This window comes from Peromyscus californicus, unplaced genomic scaffold (genome assembly GCF_007827085.1).
Source record: "Peromyscus californicus insignis strain IS unplaced genomic scaffold, ASM782708v3 Scaffold_4__1_contigs__length_199733344, whole genome shotgun sequence".
NCBI classification, from domain to species: Eukaryota; Metazoa; Chordata; class Mammalia; order Rodentia; family Cricetidae; genus Peromyscus; species Peromyscus californicus.
In genome coordinates, this window is record NW_026294562.1 from 93,060,664 (window position 1) to 93,078,731 (window position 18,068).

General features: G+C 42.5%; 1 protein-coding gene across 4 annotated transcripts in view; it reads left to right on the top strand.

Moving 5' to 3' along the window:
* The first annotated feature begins 1,541 nt into the window (after window positions 1-1,541).
* Window positions 1,542-18,068, top strand: part of Sbf2 (SET binding factor 2) — a 359,732-nt gene continuing 343,205 nt past the window's right edge. For 2 of the 4 annotated variants that reach the window (XM_052713085.1, XM_052713088.1), the window contains exon 1: window positions 1,542-1,751. In XM_052713085.1, the coding sequence (XP_052569045.1) occupies window positions 1,697-1,751 (55 nt within the window). In that variant the 5' untranslated portion in view covers window positions 1,542-1,696. The remainder of the gene's footprint in view (window positions 1,752-18,068) is intronic. The other 2 variants (XM_052713089.1, XM_052713091.1) reach the window with 1 other exon arrangement.

Here is an 18,068-nt window from a genome sequence, read left to right on the forward strand (position 1 = left end):
TAATAGGGAAGGACTTTCTAACATGGCTGTTCACCAGTGGAATGGTTTGTCTCTAGAGCAAGTGACATACCTTTTACTGAAAGAGTGGAGGAAGAGCTCCCAGGGAAGTTACTGGGAAATTTTCTCTACGAGGTGTGGTGAGTGGTTTTGTTTGCTTTAATTATTTTGAAAACCAACGTACTTTTCATCACTGTAGTTGTGCTGACTGACAAGTAGCCGTTTACAAAGGAGGTCCTGAGGTAAAGTATACCTTCAGTTTCAATTCTTCTAGCGTAACCCAACCCTCTCAGGCATGTGCTGAAAGTCTGGCTTTTCGCAGGGAATATAGTTTAAAGGTGCAAGGTTTGCCTGGCTTATGAGGCCCTAAGTTCCTGGCACGGACGCGGGAAGGGGAATGCTGGCCTAGAAAAGAGAACTAATCAATCAAGCAGCTGGGACGGTGACCCTTTGGACTCTGGGTTCACAGCTCATCACCAGCTTTCTGCTAGTCTTTGGCAGAGGGTGTGTGTGTTGCACTAAGCACGTTAGCACCTACTACGTACAATACATTAAGGATCAAACCCTCAGTGAATGATGTCCTCATGAAGATCATTTCTAAACCCCAGGTTCCGAAAACTTCAGTCTTAATTCGCATACATATTCTCCTACTAAAATTTTATGATCTTTAAAAAGTGGGAAAGTAATCTCATCCAAGTGCCGTGCCAGCCAAATTCGAAAATATCAGTAGGGGATATTTTTTTAAAGCGCAATCGATTTGGATAATCTCTAGTCTGGACTCAAAGCTTCACGAACTCATTCTGTTCCTTGTTTGCAGTAGAGCAAATGGGACGTTAACTCCTGCTTCAGCTACTAGAACCCTGACCCGCTGCAAGGCAGTGAAAGTCAGGCGGGCGGAGCTCCCCGGGGAGAGACCGGCCCATTTCAGGAGGATCCCGGGGATGCCCCGTTCCTAGGTGGAATAAAACTCCCTCGGGCGCTCAGAGGAAAGCCCAAGCTGACCACCCCCGGCCCAGGCAGCCCTGAAACCATAGGCGCCTCTGAGGATTGCGCAAGTCTTTTCCTCCCCCGCCTGCTCGGTGGCATGTTTCTAAAATTCCCATCTGCACAACATAAACAGGAAACGTGCAGCAAAAAGCCTTGGCGGTGCAAATTCCAAGCTTCCAGTGAGGGCGGGAGAATCTCCTCCGTGCTGCCGGTGGTAGCAAGCGGCACAAAAAAAAAAAAAGAGCAAACTTTCCAAGTGACCCCCGCGCCCCTCCATTTGCTTTCCCCCAACTGCAAAAGGGAAAGAGAAGGCGGAAGGAAGGACCCTAGTTCCAGGAAAATAAAGATACGGGGAGGGGGGCGTTGAGGCAGCAGCCAGGCTCTAAAGTGCGTGACCGTGGCGGCGCGGGGCGAGGCGGCGCCCGACCGCCCACTTCCCGAGCCGCGTTGCCCGGGCGGTCTCGGAGCGCCGCGTGGGCTCGCGAACGCCGGGAACCGGGTCGCCGAGCCCTCTCGGGTGGGGCGGGGGAGGGGCGGGCGCCAGGCGCGGCGCAGGCGCAGTGCGCGCCTCGGTTGTCAAACATGGCTGAAGCGCCGCTGCTACCGCTACAGCCGCTGAAGGGAAAATGCTGAGCTCGCCCGGGCCGGGTGGGCGGCGGCGGCGAGGGCGGCGACGGGAACCCGCTTCCCGGGCGCGGCGGCGGCGGTGGTCATGGCTCGGCTGGCCGACTACTTCATTGTGGTAGGCTACGACCACGAGAAGCCAGGTAAGGGTGTGGGGCGGGCGCCGCCCCCGGGCTTCGCCTCCGCCCCCGGCAGCCGTCCAGTGGGCTCGGCGGGGCCGGGCGTCGTGGCCGGGAGGCGGGGAGCGGGAGGGCCGGGTCCCGCGGTGGAGGAGCGGTGGGTCGACTGGTGTCGGGCCTTCGCTGCGCGGTCGAGCCTAGCTGGCGGTGGGCGTGTGTGAGGGAACCGCGGGACGGCGGTCGCGGGGCTAGGCCGTGGCGGTGCGGCCGGGGGCTGGGGGGCTGGGCCGGTGGAGAGCCTCCCCGCGCGCCGGCGCGCTCTCCCGTGGAGGCTGCTGGCACCCGGGACCGCGCCCTCGTGCCGGCGGGGTTGGGAGGGCGGGAGCACACTGTGCGGAGTTCCTCGGAATACACTTGTGCCCTGCATCCTGAGTAAGAGTGACGCTGGGGGCAGTCCTCCCGGAAAGGAAGTGCGGAGAGTCCGGTGCTGCCTCCCGCCTGCCCTCTGGGGGGGCCTTGGACATCCCGGCCAAAACGCCGGGTACTTGGAAGGGCCAAAGGATCCATGCACTTTGAAACATTTCTGGGAAATTCTTTCAGGACGTATGGGCCGGCATTCCAGAACGAAATCATTCTCTTAAGGAAAGATAGCCACCACTGCAGGTGCTCTCACTTAGCTTTCATGTGCTTTGATTGTTCTCCTTATTCGTCAGAGAATCCTTCACAAGGGACAGTTTGGCAGATGCTTTGCTTTTTGTACTTTTGATTGATGGGCTTGCGCAACCAGGAGTATACAGGGTTCACGCACGTTTATTTTCGTGTTTGTATCTCTTTGTGTTGCTATATATAGATAAGAGGGATGTAATAACTAGGTGAGCTGGGGAAGCTCTTTTCTTTCAGGGTAATTCCAGTCTCAAACTTGAAAGGAAGTTTAGGTACCAGCTCTCCAGCCTCTTCTTTGTCCCAGGAGGTGCTTAGGTTGTGCTTTGTCGATGGTTAGTCGTTGATAGCACCAGCATACCATTGTTCTACCCACCTCTTTTCTGTTATTCATCCCTAAGAATTTTATATCAGAGAAGGGATCCTTCACATCTTTGGTTTCTCACTACTACCTGATTGAGGTCACTTAAAAGAATGACTTGCTGGTAGGTGAGATACCTCAGCCGATCAAGGCTTTTGCTGGGCTAGCCTGGAGTCCTGAGTTGGATCCCTGAAGTCACGAAAAAGTGGAAGGCAAGAACTGATTGCACAGAGTTGTCTTCTGACTTTCATAGGTGTGCCCTAGTATGCATGCCCCTCCATCATACACACACACACACACACACACACACACACACACACACCCCAAAAAGAAGGCATTGAGTTGTATTTAGAGAATCTTCTGGCTGCTCCAAAATGTCATGTCATTTCTTAGTACTTTTTCAGACTCTTATCAAGATGACATAGTCTATTATCTAGATTGACAGTGTGGAGAATCAGTTTTGTTTTTAATCCTGTTCAGTTTTTACTTACATAGTTCTTTCCCCCATAACAATTTTTATTTTATTTTATTTTAGTTTAGTTTTTTGAGACAGAGTCTCTTTACAGAGCCCTGGCTGCCCGGGAACTCCCTGTGTAGACCAGGTTGGTTTTGAACTCACAGAGATCCACTTGCCTCTGCCTCTAGAGTGCTGAAATTAATGGCCACACCCAGCCTCCCACCCAGCAATTTTGAAACAGTAACAAACTTGAAAAAAGAAAAGCAAGCATGGCACATAGTTGTGGTATTTTATTTTTTTTAAACATTTTGAGAGGAAGCTGCTGACCTTTTGCCCTGTCACTCAGAATGGTTTAGTGTGAATTTTATACAAAGAACATTGTCCTACATAATGACAGTGCAGTATTCAAAACAGGACATTCACACTGACTCGGTATTGCACTTAGCTTGGGTTTTGTTGATTATGCTGTTAATCACATAACTGGCAAAGGAGTCAGTACAGTTAAGTTTGCATTGTTGCATTGTTTCCTTTGTCTCCCTCTTTCAGCATGGAAAAGTTCCCTCATCTTTTTCTTGATCTTGTCACTTTTGAAGATTATAGGTCAGTTATTTTTGCAGCTCAACTCTAATGTCCCTCAACTTGAAACCTCTGTGTTCTCTCTCCTAGTTGGATACATAAACTAGGGCAAATGTATCACAACAGTGATTGATGGTCTCTGTGTCTTCAGTGGGTACATACTTTCACTTTGATTACTTGTAATCGGTGTCGGCCAGGCTTTTCTTTTCTTAAACATAATTTTTAATTGATTCGTTGGGAAATTCATATCATGCACCCCAATCCTGCTCATTTCCCAGTCCCTCCATATCCACCCTTCACCACTGAAGCATCACCCCAAAAGAAAATTAAAAAATATTGATTCAAAACAAAGCAAAACAAAAAGAGCCAGGCTGCGGTGGCGCACGCCTTTAATCCCAACACTTGGAGGTAGAGCCAGGCGGATCTCTGTGAGTTTGAGGTGAACCTGGTCTACAGAGCGAGAGCCAGGACAGGCACCAAAACTACATAGAGAAACCCTGTCTCGAAGAAACCAAAAAAAAAAACCCAAAAAGCCTCACTTCAATCCTCCATCTTTCCCACTCTCCAACACCTCTCTGTTTGTCTTAGTGGCATTAGGAGCTGCAGTGTGTCATGCAGTGTGCCCTTTTGTCCCTTCAGTTTTGTTGCAGTGAGTTGTTGGTTTGGCTCAAGGCCCCTGGCTTCTCGTACACCATCAATACTGGACCCTCACAGAAACTCCTCATTGGAGATCCTGTGGCTGTGGTTCCACAGGACCAGTCCCTTCACATACCCTCAAAGGTCTTAGATGAGGTGGATGTTGGGGTGGGCCAACTCAAAGCTCTGGATGTCTTTCTGGGTGGTAGCTGAGTTGGTCAGCCCAGGCTGCTGGGACCACCCCGTCAGGCAAGGGGCAGAGTCAGCTCTTCTATGCCCATGCTATTGGGGCGAGCTCTCCCACGCCTGTGGTGAGGGGCAGGGCCGCGCTTCTGCTGTGGCCAGAGAGCCTGCTCTCCCAGGTCCATCTGCTAGGCTTTTCTACTACAGAGTTAATCCTTCTTTTCAATGAATACCTTGAATTCAGGCGTTTTGGTCCTCATCAGGATTTTAATGGATTTGTCATATACTTACACCAATATGGATTTATGATTTATGTGTCTTTTGTAGTGGATTGTACTGCTATTGTTTGTTTTAGTCTGTGGGGGGTTATTATAACAAAGTACTATAAATTGATGATTTGTAAACAAAGGCTTTGCTTTTCACAGTTGTAAAGGCTAGAAAGTATAAAATTAAAGTGCCAACAAATAGGAGGTCTAGTCAGAGGCATGCTTGTACGCAGTCATACTCTCACTTTAACCTCAATGGCCTAAAGGTCCATGTGAGCTTTATAGGACCTCTTTAATAAGGGAATGAACCTACTTATGACCCGAGTACTTCCCAAAGATCCCATCTAGTTTCGTTACTTTGGGTGTTAGGACTTCAACATAGGAATTTTGGGAGGACACATATATTCAGACCATTTATTTTGATGTTTCAATTGTTTTGCCACTTGATCAATGAGTGCTCATGTATTTGACTTTTGTGTCCTTTCTGTGTCCCCATCATTCTTTGGGCATCATTACTTTTTTTACATAACATATTCCTGGAATACATACACACACATTTCTGCTGATCTTTTGTGGTGCTAAGGCTCTGACATGGGGTCACTTATATGCTAAGCAAGTGCTCTGTCATTGAGCTACACTCTTAGCTCTCCTGGCTTATTTTGCACTTCCTTGTCTTGGCCCTGGAATCAACCATTTTCTCTAGGGATCCCTGCTTTCTCCCAGTGAGGCTAATTTCTCAGTGATAACATTTTTATTACTATTGGGTTATAACTATTCCCAGGCCCTCTTCATGGTTGGAACTGGAGGATATATTTATGTATATATACACACATATCTATAGTTCTGTCTCTATACATTGAAAACTGTGAACTCACTCTAGTACCTCTGACTTCAGCCTAACAATCTAGCATTTGCCTTTCACATGTTGTAATGGTCTTCTCAAACAGTGAGAAATCGGGATTCATTATCCTTCACACACACACACACACACACACACACACACACACACACACACACACACACACACCTTGTTTGTTTTTTGTTGTTGTTTATAACCACTTCTTTCTCTCCATGCTGAGGCTATTTCTTCATTCCGTGTCCTCCTCCTTCACCTCCAGCCCTGTTGGATCTAAGAGCCCATATCAAGATGCCACAACCAAGGGTCTCCCCAACTTGTGTTCTGACTCCTTATGTTGGCTTCTCCCATCTGTGGACACCCTTCTCATTCTGCTCAGGCTCTGACCTCCCATTCAGGTTGCTCCCTTGTGAAGGCAACCTCTTCACTCTCACTCCCATTGCACCTTAATGCTCTAGGCCAGTTTGCTCCTCCTGCTTTGACCTGGGGGCTCTGACACAGTGTATTTGGCTCTGGCCCTTCTTTTGTTTGTTTGTTTTTGTTGTTGCTTTTTTTTTTTTTTAGACAGGGTTTCTCTGTGTAGCCCTGGCTGTCCTAGAACCAGTTCTGTAGACCAGGCTGGCCTCAAACTCACAGAGATCTACTTGCCTCTGTCTCCCGAGTGCTGGGATTAAAGACGTGCACCACCACTGCCCATGGTTTTGGCTGTTCTTTTACCCTCTGGATTCCCCCGAGAGCTAGATTGAGATTTTTGCAAGCCTCACCTCTATCCTATGGCTCCTGACACTCTTTCCCATACAGAACAAAGGGAAGATTTTTTTTTTAATGAGACTCAGAATGTTGCATAAATTATTATCTCAAGTATTGAAATGCATACTTCTTTCTGTTTAAGATAATTTATGTAGTTTATTCAAGAATAATTTATGTGCAGAAATTTAAGTGAACAGTTGAATGGTTTAAGCAACTATATACACACTAGTGTAGTCACTAACACAATCAAGATATAGAACACTTCCTTGCTACAAGAAGTCGTCTTATGCCCTTTTGTAGTCTCTTTCCTCCCTTGCCTCTGGTGGCTGCAGGTCTGCCTTCTGTCTGTATGTTTTGTCTCTTCTAGAGTATCATATAAATAGAATCAGACAGTTCTTTTTAAATGTTCGGCTTATTTTCCACTTAGATTCATACACTGAGAGAGATTTATCTGTGTTGTATTTATTGGTAATTGTCCCCTTGCACTGCCCCTCTTACTCTTCAGTATTGAAGTAGTGAACCCAGGGTCTCACCCATGCTAAGCATGCAGTCTACCTCTGAATTATACTCATTGCTGTACTGTTTCTTTCCTTTCGTTTCCCCTTCCCCTTTCTCCTGTAGCTCAGGCTAACCTCAAACTTAGGATGTAGTCAAAGATGACTTGAAGTTCTCATCCTCTGGCTCTACCTCCAGTGCTATGATTATAGATGTGTACCCCCATGCCCAGTTTATGTGGTGCTAGAAATGGAAGCTGGGGCTTCTTACATGCTAAGCAGGAACTCATCAATTGAGCTGCACTCCCAGCCCCGGAGATACATTGTTTCTTTATATTGCTAAGTAATACAAAAAGTTTGTTTATTCCTTCATCAGTTGGTGGATATTCATGCTTCCAGATTTTGGTTATTATGAATAAAATTGATCTGGATATTTGAGAAGGTCTTTGAATATTGACATGTTTTCATTTTTCTTGGGTTAAAACAAAAATTCTTAGGTCATGGTCAAGTATCTGCTTAAGTTTATATAAAATTGTCAATGAGTTTTCCAAACTACCTGAGTTGTGTAGGATGAAAATCTACAAAGCGTATGTACTTATTTAAATTACAAGTAAAGAATCAATCTAATTGATTTTTCTAACCTTTATTATACAACTGTCTTCAGGAGTTAGTATGGTTTTATTACTCAACTCTATTTAAAAGATAATCAGGTTATGATAATATACTTATCTTTATGTATTTGATACCAGAGTGTACCTGGTATTATTCAGCCAGTACATTACTGTTGGTTTTGTGTGTGTGTGTGTGTGTGTGTGTGTGTGTGTGTGTGTGTGTGTGTGTGTTTTTCAAGACAGGGTTTCTCTGTGTAGCTTTGGCTGTCCTGGAACTCACTATGTAGACCAGGCTGTCCTCAAACTCACAAGTGCTGGCATTAAAGGTGTAATACCAGGCAACTATTACTGTTGTTTTTAAAGTGTCTTAGCCATTAAGAATACTTTTAGTTGAGTTATTTTTAATTAATTAATTAATTAATTAATATTTTTTCCTTTATTTAGTGTGATTGTGTGATTTTGTGTGTGTGTGTGTGTGTGTGTGTGTGTGTGTGTGTGTGCATGCATGTGGAGATCAGAGGACAACTCTCCAGAGTTGATTTTCTCCTTTTAGCATGTAGGTTTCTGGGATTGAATAAAGTTATTAGACTTGGCAGCAAGTGCCTTTACCTGCTGAACCATCTTGCTGACCCCAGTTATATTATTTTCTTTCCTCCTTCCTTCTCTCTCTCTCTCTCTCTCTCTCTCTCTCTCTCTCTCTCTCTCTCTCTCTCTCTCTTCCTTGCTTCCTCCCTCCCTCCCTCCCTCCCTCCCTTTCTTCCTTTCTTCCTTCCTTTTTTTGAGACAGAGTCTCACTATGTAGCCCTGGATGTACTAGAACTATCTATGTAGATGACACTGACCTCAAACTCATAGAAATCCACTTGTTTCTGCCTCCTAAGTGCTAGGATTAAAGGCATGCTCTCTCTCTCAGCAAAATGGGGAAATCTGAGTAAGAATGGTGGCTTGTTACATGATACCAGCATCCTAATGGTGATTCTGTACTGTGAGGATGCAGCTGTCTGTTGAGGGAAATGAGGTAAAGGGGTCCATGGTGTCTATTATTCTTTTAAGTATTGGTAAATCTGTTACTGTGTCAACATAAAAAGTCCAGAAACCATCAGGAAGATAAAATGTGTTTTTAGTATCTTTATTTTTTCTTTTAAAAAAAAAAACCAAGTGAGTTCCAGGAAAAGGCGCAAAGCTACACAGAGAAACCCTGTCTCGAAAAACCAAAAATAAATAAATAAATAAAAGATTTATTTATTTATTATGTACAGTGTTCTGCCTGCATGTATGTTTGCATAACAGAAGAGGGGCACCAGATCTCATTACAGATGGTTGTGAGCACCATGTGGTTGCTGGGAATTGAACTCAGGACCTCTGGAAGAGCAACCAATACTCTTAACCTCTGAGCCATCTCTCCAGTCCTCTTTATTTTTTTCTTAACATTGATGACATAAAGAAGTTCTTATATATACAGTTTCAGAAAAACATAGTTTTCAATGATAGAATTATATTTCTGAGGATCAATTTTATTGACTTTCTTATTATTGAACACTTATTCCCCCCCAGATTTGTGCTTTTTATGCTGATGCTGTCATTTATAAGAACACAGCTTAAAAACCATTGAATTTTATGATAGTTTGATTTTGATAATTATTATTTAAAACTATATTTTTCAGGCATAGTGAGATGGTACAGTTGGTAAAGTGCTTCATGAGGGCCCGAGTGCAGATCCCTAGCACCCATATGAAAATAGCCAGGCTCAGCTGTGCACAGCATCTGTAATCCAAGTGTGGGGCAGGAAGAGACAGGAAAATCCCTGGAGCTTCCTGCCTAGATAGTTCAGATGAATCAGTGTGTTTCAGGTTCTGTGAGAAACCCTGTTTAAAGAAATAAGGTGGACAGAAATTGAGAAAGACACCCATGACCATCTCTGGTCTCCATACGCATGCACACACATACATTGTTCCCCTCTCCCCTGAAAAAAGCCTTCATTTTACAACTTTATATTTGGATGGTGGTGGAATAATTAGGAAGTATAATTTGTCTCTAAAAGACAGTCTTTAGCCGGGCGGCAGTGGTACATGCCTTTAATCCCAGCACTCGGGAGGCAGAGGCAAGCTGATCTCTGTGAGTTCGAGGCCAGCCTGGTCTACAGAGTGAGTTCCAGGAAAGGCGCAAAGCTACACAGAGAAACTCTGTCTCCAAAAAAAAAAAAAAAAAAAACAAGAAAAAGAAAGTATTCGAAATGGTTTGTAGGTATTAAACAATATATTGCAGGTGAAATAAGCAAAAGGTAAATTCATGCATAAATGAAATATATTTTGAGACTGTGTGTGTGTGTGTGTGTGTGTGTGTGTGTGTGTGTGTGTGTGTATACACACCATGGTGTATGTCTGGAGGTCCAAGAACAACTTGCTGGAGTGAGCACTCCTACAAAATGGATCTGGAGATTGAACTCAGGTCATCAGGCTTGGCAGCAAGCACCTGCTGAGCCATCTCACTGGCATGAAAATGAGACTTATTGAAAAGCAAGATAATAGAAATGTGACTCAAGTGGCAGTCAGCTGGAGACAGAAGGACCAGTGTGAGGAAACTTAGGAGCCCTTGTTGTGGAAAGAAGGGTGTGGATGCTAGAGTTAGCTGAAATTAGTAAACGTTTATGATAAATTACTGTGAGGGATGAAGTAGGAAAAGTAGTTGAGAGTAACAGAGATTCTAACCTGAGTAATTGGATGGGTAATGTTGTATAAATGCAAGCAAGGGTTGCATTTAATTTTGGACATGTTAAATGTGAGTGTCTTTAATCAAGGTAGAACTATTCTTTGGGTGTTTAAATGCATGGGCCAGGAGCAAAGACAGGTGAAGATTAGAGATGTATCTGGCAGTTACCAGTAACCAGTTGCTTATTAGGTAGGAAGAAAAGAATGCTTAACTGAGCAGAATTATGTGCAGTGTGCAGGGGAGTAGCTATAATTTCAGGTGAGGATCTAATGATCCTCCCCTGACTCCTTCTGAGGGTCTTGTGTGGGTAAGCAAGCTGCCCTCATTAAGATGGCAACAGCCACACATGCTCTGAAGGACACTATTTCTGAGCACCATCCAGATGAAGTCTGAAAAGACAGAGTAGGTAGAGACTAAGCATATAGACTTGGGAGTTGTTAGAGCAGATAGAGCTATTTGTGTAATGTCTTTAGAAAGTTGGCACAGAGATAGGAATAAATGACCAAGGGCCAGGCTCGGGATGAAAAGAAAAGGAACAGCACAGCAAAGTTTGATGAGTTTGGGAGCGGCATTCACCTCTCCCTAATAGATATTAATTTCCTTGTAGGTGATGGAACCCCTAATTTTTGTCTAGTTACATGGTATGCAGAAGAGAAAGATTGTTTCCAAATTAAATTTTTTGTTTAGATTTAAATTTTTTTTGTTTGTTTTATGAGTATGAATGTTTTGCCTGCATTTATGCGTCTGTGCATCATGTGTATGCAGTGCCTGTGGAGGCCAGAAGAGGGCATCAGATCTCTTTGGAGCTGGAGAAACATATGTTGGGTTCTGGGAATTGAACCTATGTCCTTTGGAAGAGAGCCAGTACTGTTAAGCACTGAGCCATTTCTCCAGCCCTCTTGAAAATTTTAATAGATATAAACATGTGACTATGTCTGGGCTAGTTGGATATAAATGGAATGATGAGTACAATGTTTCAGAAGTGTTCTGAAAAGATATCTGTGTGTATTGCCAGCTTTTCTCTAGAAAAGCTATCTCTAGAGACTGGTGTTCTCATATAAAGGATAGAAATCTAGCAGCCATCTTGGATAAGGGTCCACATTCTAGGGGTAGCAGAAAAGCTTTATAGCAAAAAGCTAGAAAGAACTTGAATAGCTAATGGCTTAGAGTAGGATTGCTATAGCAGACCTGGAGAGCTGCTTTGTATTTTTTTTTTTTTTTTTTTTGGTTTTTCGAGACAGGGTTTCTCTGTGTAGCTTTGTGCCTTTCCTGGAACTCGCTTTGGAGACCAGGCTGGCCTCGAACTCACAGAGATCCGCCTGGCTCTGCCTCCCGAGTGCTGGGATTAAAGGCGTGCGCCGCCACCACCGCCCGGCTGTATTTTTTTTTTTAAAACATGATAAATTATAACATTTTATGTTTAAATCACTATAAATCTGAGTTTTCAGTTTCATGTTGGCAATACAGGTACATGGTGGGGGAGCAGTTCAGGATCCAGGGTCACAGATAGTGAAGGAATGTTTCTCAGTGTCACGTGTAGTCAGTTGAGATCACTAAAGAGCTTTGTGGTTGAAGGTACAGATAATCTACTTATATGCTATATACAGATAAGGAGGAGTCAGTAAACTCCCTCTGCTGTGTGGCCTCCTCCTGTTACTTGTGAGTATTTAACTCCATTATTGAATGGCAAATCATGAACTTCAGGTTTACTCTAGTGAATGATGCTGTCTTTTGAAAAGTTATATAGGATCATTTTTAACTGACTTTTGAGTTGATTGTTGTTTTATAAACCAAATTGCAAAATTTTAGTAGGAGAAATGATAGGAATTGGAGCCCACAGACTAAACTCCCTATTTAAGAAGTCTCATTGTGATAGGTGTGAATATCTGGTTGGAAAACTTTGAAAATATTTTATTAAAACTAAAAAAGACCAGCTCCATGTACCAGTGTGGTCTGGCTTTTTTTTCTTTTCTTCCTTCTTTCCTTTTTTTTTTTTTTTTTTTTAACCCACCTTAAGACAGGATCTCTGTAGTCAAGGCTAGGCTGGAACTCACTAGATATATGCAACCAGTAGTTGCAAACCTTGCATATATATATATATATTTTATTTCAGGGCTGAGGCCCAAACCCAGGGCCTTTAGCTCTACCACTGAGCTAAATCCCCAACCCGCAAACCTTGCATTTTAAGAGGGAAATAAAAGAGAAGTAATCTTCATTTTTTAAATGTCTTAATGTTCGTTCTTTTTCTTTTTCTCTTTCTTTTCTCTCTCTCTTCTTCTCTCCCTCCCTCCCTCTCTTCCTTCCTTTCTTTTTTTCTTTTTTGAAACCGGATTTTTCAGTGTAGTCCTGACTGTCTAGAATTTGCTCTATAGACCAGGCTGGCCTGGAACTCCGAGATCTGTCTGCTTCTGCCTCCCAAGTGCTGGGATTAAAGACATGTACCACCACACCCAGTTTAATGCTGTTTCTTAATGATGTATTGCATAATAGCTACATGTTTCCACCCTTGGCGCTGCTATAACAAAGTATCATAAATTTGTGGCTTAAAACAACAGTGTTTATTCTTGCATAATTTTGGTGGGTGATTCTGAAGTTTAGGTGTCAGGAGGTGACTTCCTCTGAGGGCTTCTGGGGGATATCATTCATCTCTTCTAGCTTTTGGGGGTCCCCACTTATGGCCCCATAATTCTATGTTTGCATTTCTCTGCACATGGCTTCCTTTGTCTGGGTCTCTGCCCTCTTTTTCATAAAAACAATTTCTTTGCTCAGCCTGGTAGTACATGTCTATAATCCCAGCTGTTTGGGAGGCAGAAGCAGGCAGATGGCAAGTTCAAGGCTTTGTGAATTACAAATAAGTTCAAGGCTTGACTGGGCAACTTAGTCCCAAAACACACAACAAACAAACAACAACAAAGAAAAATGGCGGTGGCTGTAGCTCACTAGTGAAGCACCTGTCGAGCTTGCTTGAGGCCCCAGGTTCAATTCCCAGTCCTGGGTGTTGGGGAGGATTAGGAGGCCTTTTTTGCTTTATTCTTCCTTCCTTCCCCTCCCTCCCCCTCCCTCCCCAGCCCTGCCCTCTTTCTTTTTCCTCAGTCCCTCCCTTTCTTTTTCTTCCCTGTGCTAGAGATTGCACATAGGTCATCACACACACACACACACACACACACACACACACACACACACACATATACAGACATGCTAAATAAACAGTCTATCACTGAGCTATATCTCCAGCCCTGTTTTTTTATTTATCCAAAGACTCTTAGGATGGCTAACTCCGGTTGTCAGGTTGACTCACATGGGAAGAAGAAACCTTTAACTGAAGAATTGCTTCCATCAGATTGGCCTGCGGGCATGTGTTGGAGGGGGGGAGGCCATTTTCTTAATTGCTAATTGATGTAGTAGGGCCCAGTCCATTGTGGATGGTACCGTCTTTAGGAAGGTGGGCCTGGGCTGTGTAAAAAAAGTAACTGAGCAAGCCAGTGAGTGGTATTCCTTAAAGTTTCTGCTTCAGTCCCTGCCTTAAAGTTCCTGCCCTGGCTTTCCTTGATGATGGATTATAACCTGGAAGCCAGATAAACCCTTTCCTAAATTGCTTTTGGTCAGTGTTTTATCACAGTAACAGAGAAACAAACCAGGACAACTGTTAAACCATAGAAAAATACTGTATAAAGTGACATAAGTAAAACGGGTTTTAGTTTTATAAGGTGTACAATCTACCTTAGGAATGAAAAGCACAGAACTTAATCTAATATTCAGTATTTCCAAAAAAGAGAGTATTTCTGCATTGTATTCTGTAAGTAGAAATCAGGAGAAATAGGTCTCATGTCCACCAGATTTACCTTTCAGGGAGTAAAACATTGTATTTTAGTATTGAAGTCTAGGGAATCACTGCTAAAGACTTTCAGAGCCATGATACTCCTTCTTAGCTACAAATACTAATGAGGTAAATCCTTGGGGGGAGGCTGGCTTTACTAGAAAACAGGTGAATGCCTTTGATTGAAGACTGGTGCTTACTCTCTCTTTTTTTTCTTTCCTCTTGTCTTACATAGCAAATTGTATGACCTGTTTACTCTTTTTGACTTTATCTCTATGTACATTTGTTTTTTTGACTGATCCATTCTGTTCAGCTCTTAAATTCTTATGTTCCTGTGGCTATAATCTTTGCTTAGCTGTTTCCTTTCCTTCCCTTCTCCTCTTCTTCCTTCTTTTGGTGCTGAGGTGAACCCAGGGCCTGACTAAGGGTGTGCTATGCCACTCCGTTACTCTCACTCTGTGTTTTTCTACTTAGCTTTGACTCAGCTGTGTGGTTCTGTTGCACATTCCTGGTGCATATTCCTTTATACATTGCTGGTTTGTTTTATGTCTTGTTGAAGTAGTACATATTTGCAAAATCTTCACACAATATAGGAAGTTGATGGCTTTGTACTGTCTGTCTCTTCAGAACTTTTCACAGTAACTTTGTTTCTAAGTACCAGTACAGGCACTTTTTGGTTCTTTTAATAACATGAAACTCCAGTCCTCTAAAGTTGACAATATAAGGAAAGCCCTTACTTGGGAAAGGTTGACTTGACCTCAGGGGTTCAGTTCTATTTCTTCAGTGATCTCATAGAATAATACATTTCTTTAATATTCTGACCCAACATCTCCCTGAACCAAATAATCTTCCCTTTATTTTCTGAGACAAATGCTGGAACAGTGAAATAAGATTTTCTAGATGTTGAAAACAAAAGGGTGATGAAGCCAGAGAGTACTTTTAAATCATTTACTCAGTTTGTAAGGTATAGCTTACTCCTTTCCAGTCTGTGGTCTCTTAAAGGGATATCATCCTACTTATTTATGGTCTGTTACTATATGATGAATGTCTTATTTCAACATGTCTGACAGTATCTAGACCTTTCAAAAGCACTGGCAGATAATTCCATTAATGTCAGATCTATTTAAGGTCCCTTTTCCTGATCTCATATTCTGGCCAAGGATCAGTCTGATTTTTGGATGGTTGATGTCAGAAGTATGCCTGATGACATGTTTCATTCCCTACTCTTTGTAGTACTTGGGATTGAATCTAGGTAGGTCCTTTTGCATGCCAAGCAGGAGTCTGTCACTGAGCTGTAGCTCCAGCCCAATTCCTTACTCTTAACAGCACCAACTGGGCTCTACTTAACACAAGAGGGACACACAAACACAGTGGGATGGATGGAATATCTTTATTTTGTACCTGTTTGCCACTGTTGTCCTAGCACTGAAAAAACTTCAGTGTTTTCTGAAACATGCTCCTAACTTTCATGTACAGATCATAGTTCAGCTAAACAGGTATCATAGCTTCTATTTTTAAAGGAAAATTATAAAGCTGTAAGTTTATATTTATTTTTAATTGATAGTCTTTTCTGTTTTGATTTTAATCTGAACAAATAATGATAACATTTTTATTACTCTGTATGCATGAAGTTAGTTGATGCAGTTTTTAAAAACAATACTTTGAATCTAGAAGCATCTAGATTATGGGCTGATTAATTTGTGTAGCTAAATTGTAATGGTTTTGGAAAGCTGACATATCCTTTCTGCTTTACTCCCTTGAATAACAGGCCTGAATTTTTTTTTTTTTTGCTTGTAATGATTAAACAGAATAGTTAGTTGTCAAAGCATTTAATTCAAAGGCCAAAACAAAGCAATATTTTATTTTCATAGTGCATAGATTCATTGTGGAAACTATTTTAAATGTATAATTCTACACTTGATCTTATGTAAAAAGCCCAGAAGCGATGTTAAATGTATAATTATAAAGAAATAGTATGATAAAATCACTGTTTACGAAGGGTTGTTTGTACTTGTGGTCATGAGGTTTGAAGCTATTGAAGATATTGTTAAAAGACTCAAAGAAATTGTATGAATGGTTGATAATGGTAGATAAGTAAGCCTCAGCTGGAGTCTTGCTGTCCTTCTAAGGAATCGAGATTGCACACCCTGGTTTTGCTAGTAATTATTGCCTTGTTGTTCTTTTATGGTCATGGTTATCCCAGTGGAGGTAAAGTGATATACATTGTACCTGCTGACATTTTAAAAGGTCTTTCCTGAGGTTTTCTGTGTGCATTCACATATATATGCTTATATATGTACATTTGTGTGTGTGTGTGTGTGTGTGTGTGTGTGTGTATGTGTGCAATGTTGCTCTACTTCTTATAAAACAAGGTCATAGTATCTGTTCCTTTATGCAATCTGTGCCAACTGCATATTTAATACAGACTTTTGACATAATATGTAATACAACAGTATTAAGGTTTATTAGCTAAGTGTCTGATTATCACTTAAACTATATAAAGTTTAGGGTTAGTAAAGTTGAAAGTGTTGGGTGAATCCATGTGGTCTGGGTTTGCTTTCTAGTTTTGCCTCTAAATACTTCTGGCCTTAGGTGGTTATCTAATTGTTCTGTTTCTGCATCTATAAAATGAGATAATAGTGACTAGTAGTAGTTACCACCTAGATTTGCTGTAAAGATTAAGTGAGTTAATTTTTATAAGTGCTTAGAACCTTGTCTGGAGCACAGTTACAATGTAAGCTTTCATTCGTAGAAGTGGAGCTGCTGGGTTAAATGATAAGTGTTTGCCTATGGAAATCTATAAAGTTTATGCCTAGCACTGTTAGTTTAGAGAGCTTGTACTGTGGTCTCAGGCAATGTTAGTCCTTGTTGTGCAGTGCTATCCTCTGAGCACTACAGACACTATTTTTATCAGAGCAGCTGTGACTATTTAAAAACCCCTAAGATCAGGCTTCTTGACTCTTGACGTTCTCTCATACAACATAGAAGGAAAGGTGGGGTTTGGGTCATTGGACTTTTTCAGAGGTTCTGACTGTTCACTTCTGCATCTCCCAGAAGTAGTATGTGAATCTACCCTAATTTCATGTGATCTTCCAAGGTGTAAGAGAGAGAGAGAGTGTGTGTGTGTGTGTGTGTGTGTGTGTGTGTGTGTGTGTGTGTGTGTGTGTGTGTGTGTTTGTGTGTGTGGAGGTTAGCTGACTCCATCTGTACAGCTATGCTGTGAGACTTTCGGTGTTGCTGGCTGCTTTGGGGGTCACCCATGCTCTGTAAATCAGCTCAGTAAACCCACTTGTTCCTCAGGTTGGACTTTGATGGAGTAATACTTTGTTCTGTCATTGGGGCTCTGTAAGTGGGGGGGTTGACATTTCTTTGTCTCCCCATAGAAAGACTTCTTGCAACAGTCCAGCTTCGCTAGCCCTACCTTAAATGGAGCCGGTTAGAGTCATCCTTCGTTTCCGCTTTTGGAGCAAGCAGAGCCTCTTTCTTTGCACTGGCATGACAGTAATACTAGGATGAGGCTGCCAAGGACTGTTTCCCTGACGTGTTTTAGGGACTGAATCCTGATAGAGCCCAATTCAGAGTGAAAAGGGAGACACTTTTGGAAGTGTCATTTATACTCTTGGTTCCAGCTGTTCTGAAGACCAAAAGAACATTTTTTATTTATTTATTTTTTAAATTTTTTTCAAGACAGGGTTTCTCCGTGTAGCCCTGGCTGTCCTGGAACTCACTTTGTAGACCAGGCTGGCCTCCAACTCAGAGATCTGCCTTCTTGGATTAAAGGCATGTGCTACCAATGCTTGACCAAAGAATATTTTTAATAGTTTTTGGGTTTACACTAAATTGTCATCCAGAAAGATTATATTAATTTAACATATAGGAATATGCCTATTTCCTTTGTTTACCCTCCCGCTTAATAGAGGTTGGTTCAAGATCAGACTTTATATTTAATTTATATTATATATCTG